This window comes from Leptonotus elevatus, chromosome 18 (assembly GCF_054856555.1).
Source record: "Leptonotus elevatus isolate MCC_2025b chromosome 18, RoL_Lele_1.0, whole genome shotgun sequence".
Taxonomy (NCBI): Eukaryota; Metazoa; Chordata; class Actinopteri; order Syngnathiformes; family Syngnathidae; genus Leptonotus; species Leptonotus elevatus.
Genome location: NC_141256.1, coordinates 6,375,101 through 6,395,293, shown reverse-complemented (window position 1 = coordinate 6,395,293; position 20,193 = coordinate 6,375,101). Strand labels below are relative to the sequence as shown.

At 40.4% G+C, this 20,193-nt stretch overlaps 1 protein-coding gene across 15 annotated transcripts in view; it reads left to right on the top strand.

Moving 5' to 3' along the window:
• The window catches only part of nrxn3b (neurexin 3b), a 266,978-nt gene extending 256,656 nt beyond the window's left edge, over positions 1 to 10,322 (top strand). For 12 of the 15 annotated variants that reach the window (XM_086061871.1, XM_086061863.1, XM_086061866.1 and 9 more), the window contains one exon: positions 9,349 to 10,322. In XM_086061871.1, the coding sequence (XP_085917997.1) occupies positions 9,349 to 10,319 (971 nt within the window). In that variant the 3' untranslated portion in view covers positions 10,320 to 10,322. Of the gene's footprint in view, positions 1 to 6,323; positions 6,881 to 9,348 lie in introns of all 15 variants that reach the window. The other 3 variants (XR_015091007.1, XR_015091006.1, XM_086061874.1) reach the window with 2 other exon arrangements.
• The last annotated feature ends 9,871 nt before the right edge of the window (positions 10,323 to 20,193 follow it).

Sequence of the window (20,193 nt, the reverse complement as noted above, 5' to 3'; positions counted from 1 at the left end):
ATATCCTCGAATTTCTGTGCGCATTGTCTCTCTTCCCTCCTCCCTGTACACACACAGAGAAAAAAAAAAGCACATTTATTTATGCAAACATGCACACTATAAATGTGATCCGACATAGAGTGAAAAAGGAGTTCTTATTTTGAGGAAGCTTGGGTTTGACTGCTGGCAGTCACAACAGTATGTTTTTTTCCGTTTAACCTTCGCCTACAGATATTTAACCTTCATTGACATAGTAGTAAAGTCATAATTCTAAATTAAAATAAGTGAAGTATTTGTATGTTAAGACTTAAGGATCAAATTTAAATTTAAAACGGTGAAATTTTGAAATTTGGGGAAACTTTATTGACTGAAGAATAATAATAGGGAGTTATTTACTTAAGTTTTCATTAAAAAGAAAATGAGCATTTTGCATCTGAAAAGTTGTCATTTTGACGAAAGTAAGATTATATGACCACCCTAATCTTGATTAGTTACGAGACAGAAAGGTAAAACCGCCGGTATCGCAGTTTGTGTGTCGTGGCAATATCACTTTTTTGTTAATATTCTAATGTGGTTTACTATTCATTTGGTGTCCTGACAGCAAACTAAAATTAAGACAATATTTTCCGATTTATTTAAAATAAATGAAATTATAATTTATTAAATAATTAAATGCATATTTATAATCGATATATATATATATATATATATATATATAATTATAATATAATTTATAGTATTTATAATGTAAATAATAATAAAATGAATTAACTAGAAATCATTCCATTTTGCGTCAACATAATTGATCATATTCATAATTGAAATAATTAAATCATTAATTAAATAATGACAAATAATTCCATTTTGCGTCACTCCCAGTTAGAACCTCAAACTCAAGTTTTGTCAAAAGTGGAGGTTTGTCGTGCTCCTATACAGTAGTGGCTGACATACAGTACACACTTGTGCAGTACGTGTACCCGTATTATACATTTCACCATGTTGACACAGAAATTCATATCCTCATTCCTTGACCCACTTCAGTCGTATGCCGTTGCATGACATGATGTTCGATTTCTGTTCAGTTTTACGTTTGCTTTGGTCGTTCTCCTGTGATGCACATGTGAACATCTTTTGTGTTGATTCGGGCCCAACTGCTGGGTTGCTTTTCATTATTATGATTTTTTGTTTTTGCTTTGCTTTGGCGGGGTGCTTTATGTAGCAGCGATGCGACTGGGTATTTTGGGGGGGTTAGTTGTAGTGTTTGTTTTTGTTTCCCCCCGCCCCCCCGTTGGTGTCTTTCTCATCATCCGTCGTCCATCCTCCAAGCAAGGATAGAGCCGCTCCTCCCGTTTTTGCCTCATCTTGTGCCGCATGAAATTTTGGTGGTTGGAAAATTCAAAGTTCTCCTCATCAAGTTTGTGTTGATTTATGATTTTGTGCCATATGGCTTGGAAACAAACATGCCCCCCCCCCTCCCATTTTCAATACAACTTAGGGAAATGAAAGGCAACAAAATCTTTTATTGCCATCATAGTTTTTGTTTTGCCTCATGCAGGCGACCCCATTCTGTCTGAAGAAAGTTGTGTGTGAAAGAATGACTCCCCATCCCACCTCCATCCACACTCAGCCATCTTCTTTTGTCCGCCTCTCTGCATAAACTGTTTGAATGCAGATGGCATAAAAAGACTTTTATTGCTACAAAGTATATCTGTTTTTCTATTCTATCTGTTGCTCCAAGTAGAAGGCATTTGTGGCATGTACCCTGTATTGGACCGTAGTGCAGCTCCAGAAACTAACAAATGACCCCCTCCCCCCTGCCCCTCCCCCTCCGCCTCCTAGCTTCTGCATGCATATGATTGGCCTCCATTGTCGGTGCTGCCTGCTACTTCTCCGTCGCCCATGAGTGTCCGCTAACCCCCCCCCCCACCAAGCAGGCTTGTGCAGCATGTCGGCGTGTGTTTTCAGGGGGACACAGCGGCAGGCCTGCTCTTCCCTTTGAGATGTCTTGCGTTGATGCTTGAACTTGTTGTCTCTGTCCGAGTGAGAGTCTGTCCTGTCTTACGGTTGTGTTGTCTTTTATAAAAAAAATAAAAAAAGTTCACCCCTTACCCTTTATCCCACATGGGTTCCACAAGAGAGCAAACAAGATTTGTGCCCACTTGCATATATATGAGGTGAAGAAAACGTTGAGTCTTAGAAATTTTGACTGTGATATAAGAGAAACAGCAATCACAGAGAAACTGACAAATATATGCTGATTGAGGCTTGGACTATCTTAACTAACAGACTCTTGCAAATAGAATGTCCAGTTTTGGAATTAATTAAGTTGGCAGGACCGATGAAAGTGGAATAGAAAATTGCCGTTTCAAAATATGGAGAAAGTAGAGTCCAGTCTTGTGATCTCGCCAAGTGTACGGTCTAACTAAGAACGGACTCAAGAACGTTCTTACGAAGAACGGCGATTCTCATTGTAAATCGGAAAGCCTGTGTAGTTCTTCACTTCCCCCTTCACAAGTTTAAAGTTGTTTGTAAATATGCATTATTCTCGATTCTTATGTCCTTGCGAGCTCTTGAAACGTCATCAGTCGCAGCGCAAAGCAAAAGTACTGTTCCAATTGAACGTGCGTATAAGGCAAGAACGCACGGTAGGGCTGGGCAATAAATCAAATTTGATTCATCGGCATTTTAAAAATCGAATCGTTGTAAATTTGCTAAATCGTGAAATTGAGTTTTGTCTTCTGGATTATTAAAAGCTGCTGCTTTTATGTTCTGTTACATCCAAATGTTATTGTGAGTTGTCATTTTGCACAAGTAACAGAATGCTGGACGAAAAGGTTTATAATAGTTACCAACGACTTAATTGTGGTATTTAGGTACAAACTATGAATCTTAGGTTTAAGTTAAAACTGATATAGAATCTGTATACATTATTGTTTGAACATTTTGCCCAGGAATTATTTATTAAATGAAACCTTTAAATACATGTTTGTTAAGTTTATAAGATTTAAATTGTAATCGTCCTGAATAATAAAAAATTAAATAAAAATACTAATTAATAAATAAATAAAATGAGATTTTATTTCCGGGCCATTTCGCCGAGCCCTATCGCACGGAACGGAAAGGAAGTTAACAACAAGTATACAGCAGCTCCAATTTACAAAGAGACTAGCGTTCATATGAAAATCTTGGCGAGTCCACAAGAGCGTACGCTGTGAGAAACGGCCTAAGAAAGGTTTCAGCTAACTAACAAGAACAACATCCGGGTATTCCGTGCATTTTATTCATACCTTCTATTGGAACAGTATTTGGGCCGTGACTGACTGGCGACGTTTCACGAGATCACAAGGACGAAAGAACGGACATCAATGTAAACTGATAAACGGCTAATATCTCTGGGCTGCCTTGAAGATGGTTCGAGCCCTAATTCCTTTTAGACTCCACAAGCGGAACTTTTTCAGCATTGTGTGTAAAAAATATCAACCAATCGTCAGCAGTCTCTCACTTTTTCAAGGTGATTTGAAGGCGCCAATATAATCGTCAGCCTGTCCTTTTTATGGACATCTGGTAATCAGCCTGCTACATGTGGGAGGTGAATGAATGTGCTTCAGCAGGTCTCTGGCCACAATGCACGCATCCACAATAGGATTTCAAGTGCTCACATTTCTGACTCGTTCACAGATTTCAGGGTGACTTGGTTAGTGCTGGCGCTCCAGCTTTCAGCTTTCGTGGCGTGCACACGTGGTCAAATCCCTTACTCGCGGTCAGGATTCATCTCCATTTGGACGGCTCAGCAAATGCGGGATAGACACGGCAACGGGGTCTTCGGAAGAAAGTGAAGAGAAGTGCCATTCAACACATTTCAGCATCTGCGACCTTTAAACTGCTGAGGCTGTCAGCCAATCAAGATTACAGACTTATTTACTTAACATCTCGTCAGTAACCTGTAGGTATTGTATATGAGCTGATTTTTTATTTATTTTTTGATGAGTAAATGCCTGTAACATTCAGTCGGCAAAATGCTCTCGCTCTAGAAACTGATCAGTTCTGCCACTCTTAAGGATTATTCTTTTCTTACTGATAAAAGCGCCAGTGCTGAGATCGCATCCCGACGTGTCTTCTCTTTTTAAAACGAGAAGCAGCTGTGTGTCGAGTGAAATGGAGAATTACAGTACATTCGTCGAGGCAGAGCTTTCATCCGCCCAATCGCATCCATCTGGACAAGCGCGGAACAAACAAAATTTGGGTAGGCAAGCAAAGCGCCGTGTTTACCAGGAAGATGCAAAATGCTTGCGCAAGAGCTTAGCTAGGATTAGTGTTTACCAAAACATCAAGGTCCTCTGCACCTATTTGAAGCCCTTTTGACTGCAGCAGCTTTCATTGCAAGCAAATGTTTTGTGGATAGCAAACAACAGAGTGCGAAAACTGCCAAGTAAACAGGAGCTGAAGAGAGAGAGAGAGAAATTTAGCCTTGAACAGTCAGTTACTTTTGCCGCTTTTTACTGGCTCTACTATGCGGGACTCGACTCGGTCCGGGGCAGATGATTTCTCATTTAAAATAGTGCAATGGCAAACTGGGAAAACCACACCACGATTGGGCGTGTTAGCCGTAACAAGACATGCTAACATCAAAACAGTGAAGGAGAGATTTAGACTTTTGCTAACAATAGCTTGTCTTACATTAGCATGCGTGTTATTTTTCTAGCCGTGTAACCTCAAAGATTCCAAGGACGTAGGTATGTATCTGCTTGGCTCGCTTGGGAACCCCAACTGACCGGCTAACATTATTGTTAATATTACCTCGTAGCACATAGTGTCATAAATGAAATAAAAGCATCACCAGCGATTGGAGCCAGATGGAGCGGAGTATGTTCGGTGGTCGCTATTTGTTTGTCATCTATTTTCGAGGTGAAGATCTAGGACTACTTTACTGTCTACTTTTATGTGATAAGATGAGAATGAATAAAGAAATGTGGTTGCAAAGGTGCGGTACAATGACAAAGTGGCCGTTAATAAACACGCTAATACACAGAAACACTCAAATTGACTCGTAGTTGTTTCACTAGCGTGATAATATTGCTAAAGCTAAACGACAGCAAGCTAATTCACAGAAACAATCAAAAGACTAGCGTGATATTTTTAACTTAAAAAAATAACCTTATAGCCAGTCTTACCTTAAATTCTTTTTCAATAAAAGTATTATTAGCATTACCGTCTTGTAGCGGCTGTAGCCAAACCTCAACATAAATCTCAACCTCTCCATGTGGTCTGCTCTTGTGGAACTCATCACCTAAACTTTATTTCCTGTCAGACGAAGGCTGTCGGTTGCTCACGAAGAAATAATTATCAGTCTAATTGTGCCCTTTGCTGGGTTATAGGACAAAATGTTGGTTATACATCACGTGGTGCGCCTTCATCCCTTGTTGAATTGCTTACCAATGCTTCCTTTGCCTGAGAAAAAACATCCTGCAGCCCTTGGTGACAACCCCCCCCCCTCCCCCACCCCACCCGTCAATCCTCTACCCTTACGTCACCCCAGCTTGGTGTAGTGTTATTATGTTATATTACTCTCCCTAAATGCAACTTACTTAAGCATGCATTAACCCAACATCTAATAGTGGAATTTGAAAAAAAAAAAGAAAAATCTCCTTTCTGACGTACATCCAGATTGCACGCCCTGTCCTGTGTTTAAAAATACTAACAAGAGAAATGAATTTCACTAACTAATAATAACGTGGTTATTATTAGTTAAAGGAAGGTGGATTGTCCCTCCTCTCTAATTGTCTGCCTCAGTGTGTGCTTTCTGGTTGTTCATCTTTGGTATAGTGTGACAACGTTAATGCCTTTCATGCTTGCTAATCTGTTTACTTTTGTTTTTAGGACGCATATATGTTGTCAAGCATATATGCGCACCTCTGTGTTTCTTTCTGAAAATGTAAAGATTTGAAATATCTGATAATTTGCTAAGAATGACTACTGACAATGTTTTTTTTTAAATGATTGTTTACCCAATTAGACGGAAGCTTCCTCTTTTCTCTGTGAATCCGCACGGAAGTTTGAAATTGACAATTGCAAATGGACGCACAGAGAAAAAAAAGCGAAGTTCCAACGTTCGAGCCACTATCTGTGCAAAGTGTTTAAATGCTGATCTCGACTATTTTTCCTGTCACTTGATGCCTATCTGAGATTGAAATTGGAATGTAATGACTTGGTGGCTTTGGTGCATGGCAAAGAAGTTGCAGCTTAGGGTTTGTAAAACTGTCAGTGTTGAGAGTGCTGTTCTCTTTTGTAGATGGGCATGTACAGTATATGCTCATTGTTTGTATATCCCCGTCCCTTCCTTACAGCCAAAAGCTCTAATGCCGCCCGACCGCTTCGTGCCGCCTTTACATGGACATGGCAACTGATGTACACGTTCACCCCCATCTATATCATTTCCTTCCTAGTATGTTCATAGGTCCCACCCCCGTCTCACCCCCCCCCCACTCCCAAATCCTTTAAATGTAGAGATTCTAAGATATGTACAGTCATCCTTTTGTTCATAGTGAATGAACAAGGTAGCAAGAGTTAAAAAAAGAAAAAGACATCTAACGAAGGCTGTACATATTCAGAAAAGTTAACTCTAAAGAAAAGAATTCTAGATCACTGATTTTTGTACTAAAGATCTTTAAAAATATATCCTGAAGAGAATGTTAACAATTCTTTTTCATGTCATGATGTGTGGATGTGTATGTGTTGTTGCCTCCCTGTACCATCCTGTCTACAAAGACAACTATATAGAAAATCATCAGAAAGTGTTCAAAAGTAATCTACATATAACTTGTCCAAAGGCATTCTCACACAACTTTCTTTTGTAAACTTTTTTTTTTCTTCCTGCCAAAAATCATGCGGGCAATTTGTTGATGTAAGTTGACAAAACTGATGGTATGCTTTCTTCCTTTCAAAACTGTCTTTTGTAGGCTTTTATGATTTCTGGTTTTCTTTTGTCGTCGTTATTTCTCTCTTTCCGAGCTGACTTGTTTTCTCTACTTAATTCCTACTGACCCCTTTTTCTGGATAGTTTTATCTGTGGCTTTTACTTTGTGAATGTCTGAACGATGTTTGCTGTAACTCAACTTTTTTTGCAATGCCTCCATTCTTTTATTTGAGTTGTGTTTTGTTTTTTTTCCCTTCATTTCTGTTGCCTTCTCTCTTTTTTCTCTCTCCACGTTGCTGTTTCACAAGGTTTGCATCTCTTTCTAGTGCCCTGTTTGTGAGCCTTTGCAATGTACAAACAAGCCACTTTGGCAAAAGGATGAGTAGCTTCAACGCACATCTGAATGTTTTAGGATTTAACCGAGTCGAATACATTCCGTTGTGGCTGTGGAAAGCAATTCTTCCTCTTGGAAAATAATGGAAATAGAAACTATCACCATTATAAAGCATTTGTCGTCTATTCTGGGCGACTTAAACATGCGTCTTAAGTCAACGTCAAGAAAACATTCAGATGCCGTTGAACTGCCGTATGACTTTGTGCCATTGTGCTAACTGTAGGAGTCAAAAGGCAAGAGAGGCCAGGGCAAATAGGGGAGCCCAGTCTGAGTTTGTTTATATGTGACGCGGCGTCCATTCGGTTTTTTGAGAGGCTTGTTTCATTGATGTACAGAAAACACCCAAACAGCGTTTTATTTGATTATTGTTTTGACAGTTTTTTTTAAATGGAAGCAAGGTTAACATTTGTTTTCGTTCGTACATATTCTTTTGCGACATTTATATTTGGTGAAATGAAACGAGCCTCTTAAAAGCTCCTTCAGAAGGATGCCACTATTTTTATGACACTTTTTTTTAGATCCATGGCAAACTGTGCCAGTCCTCCCACTTGTCAATTTCTTGGAAAATAAATGTAATTTTCAAAGCTAGCAATGCAAGACCAGAGGTTTACATTTTTGAGAGACGACAGCAATAGCTACAATCCTTATTTATTTATTTTTTTACCATCTGGACAAGATGCACACTAGAAGGGAAACGGTGTACAAACCCATCAACTCCAAGACCGGACAAAGCAAACTATAGGTGTGACAGTGATCAAAAACTATAGACTTCCATCTTGTTTCAGGTCTCATTCGGACAGACGTGAGACCATCACCTGTTTTTCTGTCACTGACAGTTCAGTAACAATTTGAACGGCATTCCAATTGTCAATTGGCAAGCCATGGGCAACGGAATGATATGCTTACAAATACGGCAAAGCCCGTCACAAATGGTGCTGGCCTCATGTCTGTCCGAAGGATACTTAAAACAAAATAGACAGGTTTTTAGGACACCCTATAAAGCATCTCACCCTCACTGAGTGGCGAAGACTTACAAGAATGTTGTTATTTTTTTGCCAGGTTTTGTTCAAGGTCGCAAACCGTCGCAAGACATTTAGCAGACATTCGCCAACAGTTTTAATGTTTTGTTTCTTTAACAAGAGAATTGCAACAAGAAGAGCGGTTTGCGACTATTAACTGTTCGGAAACGTCTTTGTGACTGTTTGCGACTTTGAGTTAACCCTGACAAAAAAGCAACATTCGCTACTCGCAAGTCTTGGCCACTCAGTGGGATACAGGATCTAAGACTTTCTATTAGAACCTCTAAACAACATTCAAATTGCACCCAGTAAGACTTCTTATCATCCAAGAGCAGGGGTCAGCAACTTTTGCCCTGTGAGACCCCCTATCCTGCATGTTATTTTTATATGTTTCCCTCCTCCAACAAGCCTGATTCAGACTGCAGAAGCCTGATGACACTTCTGTGAATCGGGTCTGTTGGAGAAGGGAAACATCTGAAACTTGCAGAATGGGGGCAATCCAGGACCAGAGTTGGTGAGCCCTGTGCAAGGGACTGTTTCTGTTCCTTGATAGGTGCTGCTGTTGTGGTTAGCAAAACAGGACTCAGACATTCATCTCTTTCAGTAATCAAAAAGACTACTAATGAAGGAAATACATCATTAGTTTTATGTTTGATTGAATAATTGACAAGTGAGTGGAAAAGCTTAGAGTGAGGAAAACTGAAGTCCAGTTGTGATGATACTTGGAGCAAGTTGGTGTTTCTCAGTCTGTTGGGGGCGGGGCTCACCCTTGTGCATCGCTTTGAGCCTTTTGATGCAAAACAAACCTTACTAATGGCTGTTCCTTTAACTCTGGCTCTTGTTTGGTTCCAACTTTTCTTAAGTTTGCACTGCTACCGTCTCCTCTGTTTAATTTCTCCATTTTTTTGGTTATCAGTTCCTTTCTTCCTTATGTTGAGCTTTGCATTTTGCTTTCTGGTCATCTGTCCTTCTGTTGCTTCTTTGGTGCCGGCGGGAATTCTGTCTGCCTCCTCACGGGTGTCTCTCTCTCTTTCACTTTCCAGGAGGGGAGCTAGTCATCCCCATCTTTGTGGAGGATCCCATAGACATCCCTTCTGTATCCACCCGTTCTTCTTTCATCTCCCTTCCCCCAACCCTCCACCCCCTCCTCACCATTATCGAGACCACCAAAGAATCCTTGGCCATGGCCACTGAGGCGGGGGTACCTTGCTTGTCGGACCGAGGCGGCGATGATTGTGATGATGGTGGTGATGATGATGATGATGATGGCATGGTGATTTCGGGGTTTGGCTCTGGCGAAGCGTTCGACTCTAGCCTGCCCCCGACTGACGATGAAGATTTTGACAACACCTTCTCCCTGGTAACAGATAAGATCTTGACCACATCAACCTATGAAGGCGGCTACAAAGCCCTCGCACCCAAGTGGGAGGCCAAGGACTTGAGGCCTAGCAAAGCCTCTGAGGCAGGTAGGACTACACCCACCTTGCCTCTACCCAACCCCCGGGGCACGCCAGTCGCGGCGGCCCCCTCGGCCGCACTTCCCAAGCTGCCCGCTGGGAAAATGAACAACCGCGAGGTCAAACCTCTGCAGCCGGACATAGTCCTGCTCCCCCTCCCCACGTCCTTCGACCTGGACGGCACCAAGCCGCGGGGTCCTTACATCACCTCGCCCATGCTGCGCACGGTGCCCGCCGCCTTACCCACGGTGCCCGGCGTGGTGCGGCGAGTCCCGCCGGGGGCCTCGGAGGTAATCCGGGAATCGAGCAGCACCACGGGCATGGTGGTGGGCATCGTCTCAGCCGCCGCCCTTTGCATCCTCATCCTCCTCTACGCCATGTACAAGTACAGAAACAGGGACGAGGGTTCCTACCAGGTGGACGAGACGCGCAACTACATCAGCAACTCGGCGCAAACCAACGGCGCCGTGGTGAAGGATAAAACGCCGAGCGGCGGCGCTAAGACCGGCGCCGCAAACAAGAGACCCAAAGACAAGGACAAGGAATATTATGTATAAAATTCAACTCATTCCTCAACACAAACTGTTAGAAAGAAACTTTTTGACAGTACCACATTGGCAACTGTGATCTTTTTTGAACTCGGCACTTTCTGAGTCGCTTTCCACAACAACAAAAAAGCAAACAAGACTTGATGTGAAAGCACAATGACTTGTGGAGAGACAATGCGCAACTTCACTGGGACTCCACATGGATCTTTTGCAGGAGTTCCAGAGACTATCGGAAGCGCGGAAAAACATCACACGACCCCGAGTAACTGTCCGAGGTTTGCGTGCGACGACCCCCGACCTTGTCTGTTGTAACCTTGTAAAATACGATCACTGTCATTCGGGCCATTCGGAGCTTGCATGTGAGCTGTACGTGATTGGTGCTGACATCTGTGCGGGGGAGGGTCCTCAAGGAACGGTTGTCGAGCACTTTAGGTTTCAGGATACGTAGCTTTCATGGATGTGGTTGAAGAACAGGAATGATGTCGTTTCGTTTTTGTTTTTTTGTTGGATTAATGTAGGCGTTTGTTTATTGAAAGATGGCAGCACACAACACTGTGACCACCCAGTACGATGTGACATCATCTCTTGCTCCTTCCTGTCTTCTTGTTTGCTGACTGGAAACTTCAAGGAGGGAACCCATTCTGTTATTCCTCATAGTTTGAAAGGATTTTTTCATTATTAGCTGAAATTATGTTAAATATATTGCTGATAAATTTGTCAAAAAGACCATTTTATATTTTATTACTGCTGTTTTTTTTTCTCCTGTTTTTTTTTTCATTTGTTTTCAATTTCCTACTGTAGCAACAGAGTGAAAATCTTTTGCCAGCACTGCCTGGAGACAAAATGCTCAACATTTTTGGGGGGTCAAATATTGGATGAGACAACCAGTCTCACTTTGTTTTTCTCTTAGTGGATTTTTGACTGTGCTGAAACTGACACTCTGTGGTCTGTTTTGATGATTTTCATGTCATGTAATGTATTATTTATTTGTCTTATTTATTTTTTGCATAAATTGAAAAAGGATATAAAAAAAGAGGAATAAAGTAGGCATGATGGTGATTTTATTCAGATGGGTTTGTAGAAGCGTTGCCAGCACCTTATTGACTTTCAGTTTTGTTCCGTTCTTGGTTCTTAACTGTGACATCATTCTTTTTTCTTTTCATTGTCGGCTCGGCATTTTGTATTTGATTTTTCTTTTGTTGTTGTAGCTTAATTTCATGTATCGTTTTTATGATGTTAAGATTTTTTAAATTTGATTTATTATCATTCCGTTAATTCTTGCTGAACTTACCTGTTCTCATTCATTTTCAAATCGGTCAATGTTCACTTTGATTTTTTTGTGTTGGTACTTGACTCGTCTTCTGCTCCTTTGACTCCGAACCCTAAAATTAAAAAAAAAAAAAAAAAAGTTGTGCCCAAACTTTTTCAATTGTGTGTGCACCTGTGACCGTGTCATTCTAGTGGGGAGATGGAGATGTGCTGATACCGTCCGTCTCTGCTAGCGACGATTCGCCAAAACACAATTTCTCAACCACTTTCCAACACTTGAATGATTTCTTTTTAGACCAAACAGCAGTCGCATTTCCATATAAATGAAATGTGTAGCTGAGTAGCTATCATTTACCTATAGATGATTATGTAAATGTATACCCTGTTCATCCATGCTGAAAGAAGAAAAAAAGACGGGGGTGAGAAAACATTTAGTGGGCACACGGCCAGCTTATGAGCTCCTGCTCTGCCGACTGCTTTTTACATGATTCATATTTTTTGTCCAAATGGCCCCTTTGTGGACCTTGTCATTAACTTGCAATAAACCCATTGTTGGATATCAGAGCGACACGTGTGGCTGTAACCAGCTTGCGCTATGACTTCATATTAGCTCATTCATCCTGCCCCAGGCCATCCGAACAAACAGGCCAGCATGGATTTGCTCTGGATCGCTCATACACTTTTCATGGATGAAATAATCACGTTTTGATTTTACACACTGGTCGGCCAGTTCAGATTTTTGGTAATGGATGACTGAAAAGATAAAAGGGAAATTTGATTCGTGTTACAGCTTCAAATTGTCACCACAATAAAACGTTTACTATGTACAAGCAATTTTTTTTGTGCAACTTTCATGATAATCTACAGCCAAGATTAAGAGAAACTGATATTATAGGTATATTTTTTTTAAGTAAATTGAAGATTTTTTTTTTAAGGCTACTTCAATTTTTGGTTTTAGTAGATTCTAACTTTTTATTTATATGTGCGTTCATTAATTTAACTGTTCTAGCATATTTATTGAAATTACCCTCATGTGTCCTTCTGTTTTATAAATATATGTTTTAGCTTTCATTGTCTAACTCTTTAAATGTTTTTATTTTCAAACAGTAATTTTTTTTTTTTTAATTCTATTCACTTCAAAGTGGTGATGGAAAGAAGTGCTTCCTTATTTCACTTCCTTAATGGTCTTCATTTCGCTTGAATTTGTGATGTCATTTTCAGTCAACAGCAAGTGGCAGAATGGCCGCCCCCTGACATGGATCAAAATGTTGCTGCTTAATTCATATTCCAAAAACGCAATATTAATCAGAATGCTGTGATTAATTAAAAGTATGGACAGTGCAGTTCCTACTCCAGCCTGTCTTGACATTGCACTGATTGCAATGACTCCGCCTTAGTTTAGCATATGACCAAGTGGCATGGGGAAAGCCCACGACAGTTGTTCAGAAAGTCAGCGTTTGATTTAACTAAATGGTAACAATGACAGTTGGAATGGTTCCAGAAAATTGACACACAGTTGACAAAATAAAAAAAGATGAGGAGATAATCCGCCATACAATATAACACAGATTAAACGCTGACGCCGAATAGCTTCAGTAGCGAGTCGCGACTCATGCGTTTACTCAAAAACATCCGTGGATCCTGTAGTTGATTAGTAGATAGATCCCATCTGGTCATGTTGATTGGATAATTCATAATTAAGCCAATTGCTGGATAAACACTTTGCATCTGATAATGATTTTTCCTAAACAGATTTTTGTGCATTAGTGCAATCTAAATCACATTTTAGAGGTCCCTTTATACATTTAAAACCTACAAGTAATGAACTGCTTTATCCCAGTCCATCACCTTACATAATTATTTATTTCAGAGGAGTGTGTCAGGGTCAATTATTTTATTGCTGGCCCACGGTCTGGCTCTTTACATAGCTACTTTGGTTCAAAAATAAAAACAATTTTTTGCTGACAGTTAGATACAATACCTGTTTTTTAACTTGGCACAGCAAAAAAAAAAAAACGCCGTTTATTAACTCGTTTGCTCCCAAAAACGTATAAAAACGTTATAATTTAAATGTTTTAAGTGTCCCAAAGACGTATTTATATGTTTATGTTTATTTTTATGCTAGAGCATACAGAAAGATTTGAGGCAGCCTCAACTTCAAAGAACGGTAGAAAAAAATGGTAGTTATTAAACAAGACATAGGAAAATGAACCAGGACCATGTTGAAAAAAAACCCTCAATTATTCAGAATTCTAAATAGATTTGTGAATAATGATGAAACTTATACTATACTAAACTATATTCTGATGGTAATTGCTGCAAAACAGAAACAGACAGAAATTGTTTTTTTTTTCTTTTTCTGATGAAAGAAGATACTTAATTTTTTTTATTTTTGGTAGGTTTCATGTTTTTATAGCAATAGAACACAATATTCTGTGAGCCTTGCAAAATCAGTCAAAATCCAGTAAAACAGCCGGGAGCAAAGGGGATTGTTTTAGTGAAAATGGCTGGGAGTGAATAAGTTAACTTCGTGCTCATATTGAGAAGAGGAAAACAAATCATGTTATGCATCGAAAAGCTAGCTAGCATTAGCACAACTTTTAGCTATCAGAACAATGTGATCCCATAGCTTTGTTAAAGGAAACAGAGTAGCCTAATGAAATTTTTTTTTTAGCTGAAATACAGATGCTTGTGTAAATATATATACAGGTTGTGTACATACGTTTAAAAAAAAAAAAACTGGTAAAAGTAGGAAGTAATGACAAGTTTGAAAAGTACAGTTTGGTTCAAAGTAAAAAAAATATTTTTGCCCTCTGTTAAATAAATACCCGTTTGTTAACATGACAGCAAAAGGCCAGTGTTTAACATAGTGCCCATATTGAGAAGAGGAAAACAACTTTTATTCAGTCTTAACTAGCATTAGCACAACTTTTATGCTATCAGGACAATGTGTTCCCATAACTTTGCTAATGGACACAGAGTAATGAAAATTTCTTAATTGGCTAATGATAAAAACTGACAAAAATGTAGGGAGTACAAATTTGCAAGAAAATTAAATACTTAATACATCCATGTGAAAAATGTATTGAAATCCTTTAACAGAATATTTGTACTATGCCCCTTTCAACCACTGCTCTGCCAACCCCCTGTTAAAAACTTTTTTTCCACATGTTGTCATAACTTGCGTGTGGGATGTGTATGCGTGCTACATCTGCTACCAAGGGAGTCGGCCCTGCTTGACAATGTGAGCGGATCCAGTGGGAATTCCAATGAAGCAGCTTCGTGGCGCTCAGTAGCAGCAACAGCAGCAACAGCAGCTACTGCTTCCCCCCAGGGTACCAACACAGCCCACAAGCTGGTCCCAGCCCCGCCTGTGCATACCAGATGGGACACAAGGCTAGATGCATTGTGGGAGCGTACTGTAGGAAGGGAAGCTAAGTGAGCCACTGAGCTGGTGGAAGGTGAGTGCAGCAAAAGCGGGTGGAAAATACAATACGTGGAATGGTGGGAAACATAACTTACAAGGTGCTAATAAAGTTGCCTTCTAATTTAACACATTTATTAGAGAAGCAACAAATCCATTAATTTTCTTGCTTATCCTGTTCAGGGTTACAGGTTTTTGGCGAAATTCTGCTGTGAGGCCTTTTCACACTGCACTTATTTGTTTGTAGTGTTCAGTGTTCACTACGGACTAGGACGCAGGGCAGTGCAGGGATGACAGTAGTGTGGCGTACTCATGGCCATATTTGCTACTGGTTAGTATAAGCTACTTAACTCATTCAAACCCAAAAACGTAGAAATACATTTTTAATATGTCGTCCTTCACTCCCAAAAACATATTTATGCGTTTTTTTAATGATTTTTTTTATGCTAGAGCATACAGAAGGCTTTGATAAAGCTTCTGATGTGGCGAGGTCGCTTAAAGCAACAGTAGCAGGTGGCAGTAGAGTATAAGAGATCAGCCAGGGCTATGTTGCAACAAGCTCTTTTTGCCAGTGTTTTCAACAGGTTTGTGAATAATGATGAAACTTTGCTATATTCTAATGCAAAATGGAAACAGATACAAATATACTTTTTTCCTGATGAAAGAAGAGACTAATCTTCTTTTGGTAGGTTCCATGTTTTTATAGCAATAGAACAATATTTTGTGGACCTTGCAAAATCAGCCAAAATCCAGTAAAACAGACAACAAAGGGGGTTGCTTCAGTGAAAATGGCTGTGAGTGAATGCGTTAACAGGTAGGATACTGAGGAGGAGGTGGAAATGTGATTTAAGCTAAACATGTGTGGTTATGTTCTATTCTTTTTTTAAGCTAACATTAATATTTTATGTTAAAAAATGCAAAAAATCCTACATTTCTAGACATTACATGACTGCTCCATTGGTGTGCCACAGCACGTTCATTATAAGTGCAGTGTGAAAAGGCCTTTAAACAAAAAGGTCAAGCAGGGATTTACACTGCAGGTCCACGTGCCAAATTGCAAATGGATGCCAACATCTGATTATGTCTATGACAGAAATTATTATTTCAGCCTTTTGTCATATGTTCGCATTGCCGTTTGACATGAGTATAATAGGCTAATTGGAAGTGATCACTGGAGAATCACAAAGTGAGGCCAACTCAGCTGGGACTTCCTAATGGTCTCCCTGCAAGATGTTAAGCCTCATGCACGCTGCGCAGTCCGTTGGCTGTTCACGGTCTGGTTGCTATGGAGCCTCGTTGTTAACTTGTTACCATCCGTGTGGTGGAACACAAGCCCACCGTGAGGGCCATAAAGAGGTGTGATGAAGCGCCCACTCACAGTGCCAGGAGGTCATCATGACTGCTGTCGGCTATCAAACGTGTAGATGACAGCGCTCATCCGTGACTGCTGCATATATTCAGTGAGCAAACGTTTACGTCGTCTTATTTTACAACGGCTCATCATTTCAAACAGTTGCACGGCAATTGTACTCAAACGTACTGTATTATGTTTTGTAAGCAGGGGGAAATGCCGCCAAGACTCGGCTATGGCTGGATGCGCTCGCGGCCTGCGGACTTAAATGAAAAATCCGAGCACGGCTGCCTGATTGAATGGCTTGTATTGCGAGCCAAATAGGTTTGCTCTAATGGGAACGAGCTCGGCGACGGCCGCAAAAGCTTACGCTTGCACCTCGGCCGAGGTAAGTAGCTGTGGACAACACTTTTTGTGATTGGCTACAAGCAGTGGTTGCTCGGAGGGATTTGCATTTAATGGCTCTTTTAGTGAGGAGATATTCAATGAGCCCTGACAATGTATTCATGAGACTGGCTTTATGGGAGTGTTTGCATTGTACGCACATGATTTCTTTGGAACCACAGTGGCACAAAGGGTTCGAAAATCGTGTCACTGAGCATATGGAAGCGCCGTTGTGACTAAAATAATCATCAACATTTTAGGGGACCAAGGATCAATTATCCTTTTGAATTATCATTCAGATAAACAACAACACAAAAACAACTGGCATCTCCGATCAAAGTCAGCACTTAACATGGGACGTCCGTCATTAACAGATTGACAAATGTATTGACTGATTGACGGACGAAAACACCCTTCCGGCAATGCATAGTTCATCAATTTGTCAAAGCTTCCCATCAGTCATCAATCGGCAGCAAAACGGGCGCCCGTCAACAAACGACCACCTCTGATTATGAGAGACACCACATATGATGCAGACATTATATTGGCCAAAACATTAAGTCAACCCCTGTCCATGTATGTAGGTGGCGGTGCTTCCTAGTTTCCTTCTATCCTTGTTTCCTTCCTTTCTTGCATCCTCGTTCCCCTGCTTCCTTACTTATGTGCTTTGTCCCTTTTTTCCTTGCTTCCTTCCTTCCTTGTTCCATCCTTGCTTACCCCCCGCCCCCCCCAAAAAAGTTTAAAAATGAAAGCAAGTTACCTTTTCTTTAAAAAAAAAAAATCATTTTTAGATCGGTTCAAACCCTGCCAACTTTGAACTGTTCATCTTATCCCAACCGCATTCAATTTTAAAATGTAAGTCAAAATTAAAAAATTTAAATATTTTTACCGATTCAAACCATCCAACTTCAAACTGTTCATCTGATCACAACAGCAACATTTTTAACATTTCAAAAATAAAAGCCCAAAATTATGATTTTTTCCCCCCTTTTATTGATTTATTCATTGACTGATTCAAACAATCCGTTCATTCCAGATCACTGTGGATTATTTTATGTCATTCAATATCATTCCACAATTTTTCCTTCAGCTTCTCACCCTTCACATGCAATTTTATCAGAAATTGCATTCTTTAGTAGCTAAATATTATTTTACTAAGGTTGATCAATAATAAAAATTTGAAACTGTCCAACTGCAATGCTTAGTAATAAAGTTATTTATTTTTATAACTAATAAGCAATATTCTTCTGTGTGGTAAAACAAAGAGTGAGCAAGTGCAAAGCTGTGAACGTATTCATTATCATCTGTCACCTGACGAGCTGGACTCAAGCTGGACTAATGACGGGGCGCAGCGTAGGTGGGAAAACGAGTCCGCTGGGAGCGGCAGGATGGATCTGTGTGTTTAAATGTGTTTTGCTCCCTAACACAGTGCAGATAAGCAGGCGCCTTGTTCGGCGTGCAGTTACAGTATGAAGAAGCACATTAGGGAGCCAGGGCTGTCTCTCGAGTGGAAACGAACGCTGAGCCCGCCAAATGTGATTTATTCAGCAAAAGTGCAAATATCAACGTCAACGTAATCTGTTTGCAAATAGATTAGCCAGCCTCGCAGGTTCTTATCAGACAGCTAAAAATATATTTTCCTGGCTAGGTTGGAGCTCACCATCCATCCATATTGAGTGCAAATTTCAAAGGAGGAAGTTGTCATACTATAGCATAATGGAGTGATTGAGGGATGGGTTAGCTTCACATAGAAACAAGTGATATGGGGCTGATAATAATATTGGGGGCTTAAAAAAGATGATATTGACATCTACCAATATCCTACAGGTCTATAAAGTTGTGTTTTATATCTATTTAGTTATTGCCTGACATAAACGTTTGTAGCTATTTTACAGTTGGATGATGCTATCATTGTCGTCCACCAGTAGTAATAAATATAGGGCTTAAAACACAAATCTTGTGATGCAATACTAGTAAAGGTCAATAATGTTATCTACATTCACCCTTCCATGGTTATGTTCTGTTTGAATCTGTTGCAACTTGCAGCTGTTAATCATGACCCAAAAACTCAAACTTGGTTTCATCGGACCATAGCACATTCTCCCACATGTGAGATTTCAATTGTTTTTGCACATTATGTTTGGTGCAAGTACAAAAATGAACATACCGACAGTGAAGTTTGGTGGTGGCGGCAGCATCATGCTTTTGGTGATGTATTTCTTCCGCTGGAACGACGGCCTAGGTCATGGTGGAGGGAATTGTGAACAGTTCCAAGTGCCAGTCAGCACAAAACCCTAAGGCAAGAAAGCCAAACAAATCTGAACTTGTTACTCAGAGACACTTCAGATAGTGGCAGGCGTGTGCTAGTTCCCATTTAGCATGATTTGGTGGTTTATTGGTCACAATAAAGGAACAAAAAGGTTTGATATGGTTTGTTGGTCTCATCACAAAAACGTGCCACATGAACAGGGGTGCATAGACTTTTTTCCCCTTTATCTACTGTACAGTCATTTCTGGCCTATAAGACGCACTTGACTATAAGCCGCGACAGCTAAATTTGGGGAATACTCGAGTTTGTTATAGATATAAGCCGCAGGTGTTTTAATGTTACCGCACCGGGTTCCTGTTACTTTCTTTTCCATAATAAGGGCACAAATTGTCTCGCTCTCGTTCTGTCTCTCCTACTGTATTTGGGCTCACTCAGTTTGTTTTGCTCTGCCTGACGCTCTTGCGCTAACTTTATAGTCCACCCCCTTGCGATCTGATGGGTAAGCCGCACCTTTGTATTAGCTGCAGGGCCGAATGCAAGTAAAAAAAAAAAGTTGCGGCTTATAGTCCAGAAATGACTGTATATACCATCTGATGTTCCTATTTTCATTTGTTTGAATAAAGAAATGTGTTAGTTGGGCAATCCAGATCTCAGTGTATTGATATATCTGTATTGCAATATTGCATTATAGCTAGTGATGCACCGAATATTCAGCCACCGAAAAATTTCGGCCAAAATAAAACAGTACTGCACTACAGGTGAGCTACTTTCTCCTGCAGCGCCTTCCTTTTTTTCTTTGATGAGAGCCCCTCAAGCGCTTCCCTAACCCTAACCACTTGCATTCTGGTGGCCGTGCTAAATAATTTAGCTAATGTTAGCACTATTGCTTTCAACCGTTTTAAACAAGTAAACACTTACCACTATTTCCGGGTGACTACAGATCTGTACAGGACACCGTGTGTGATTTTGCAGTCCGTTCCCAAAGCCGATTGGCTTTGTAAAAATGTATTTATTTTTAAACGTTGGTGAATATGTGAATGTGCCGATTTTAAATGCGCGTGTCCCGCTCCAAAAAGTCTACAAATGCGTCATCTGCACCGCACGCGTTTGTGCTCGCCGGCGCGAAGTACTGTATATTGACTATAAAGTGCAATTGCACCACCAGAAAATGCTCAGTTGCTCACCC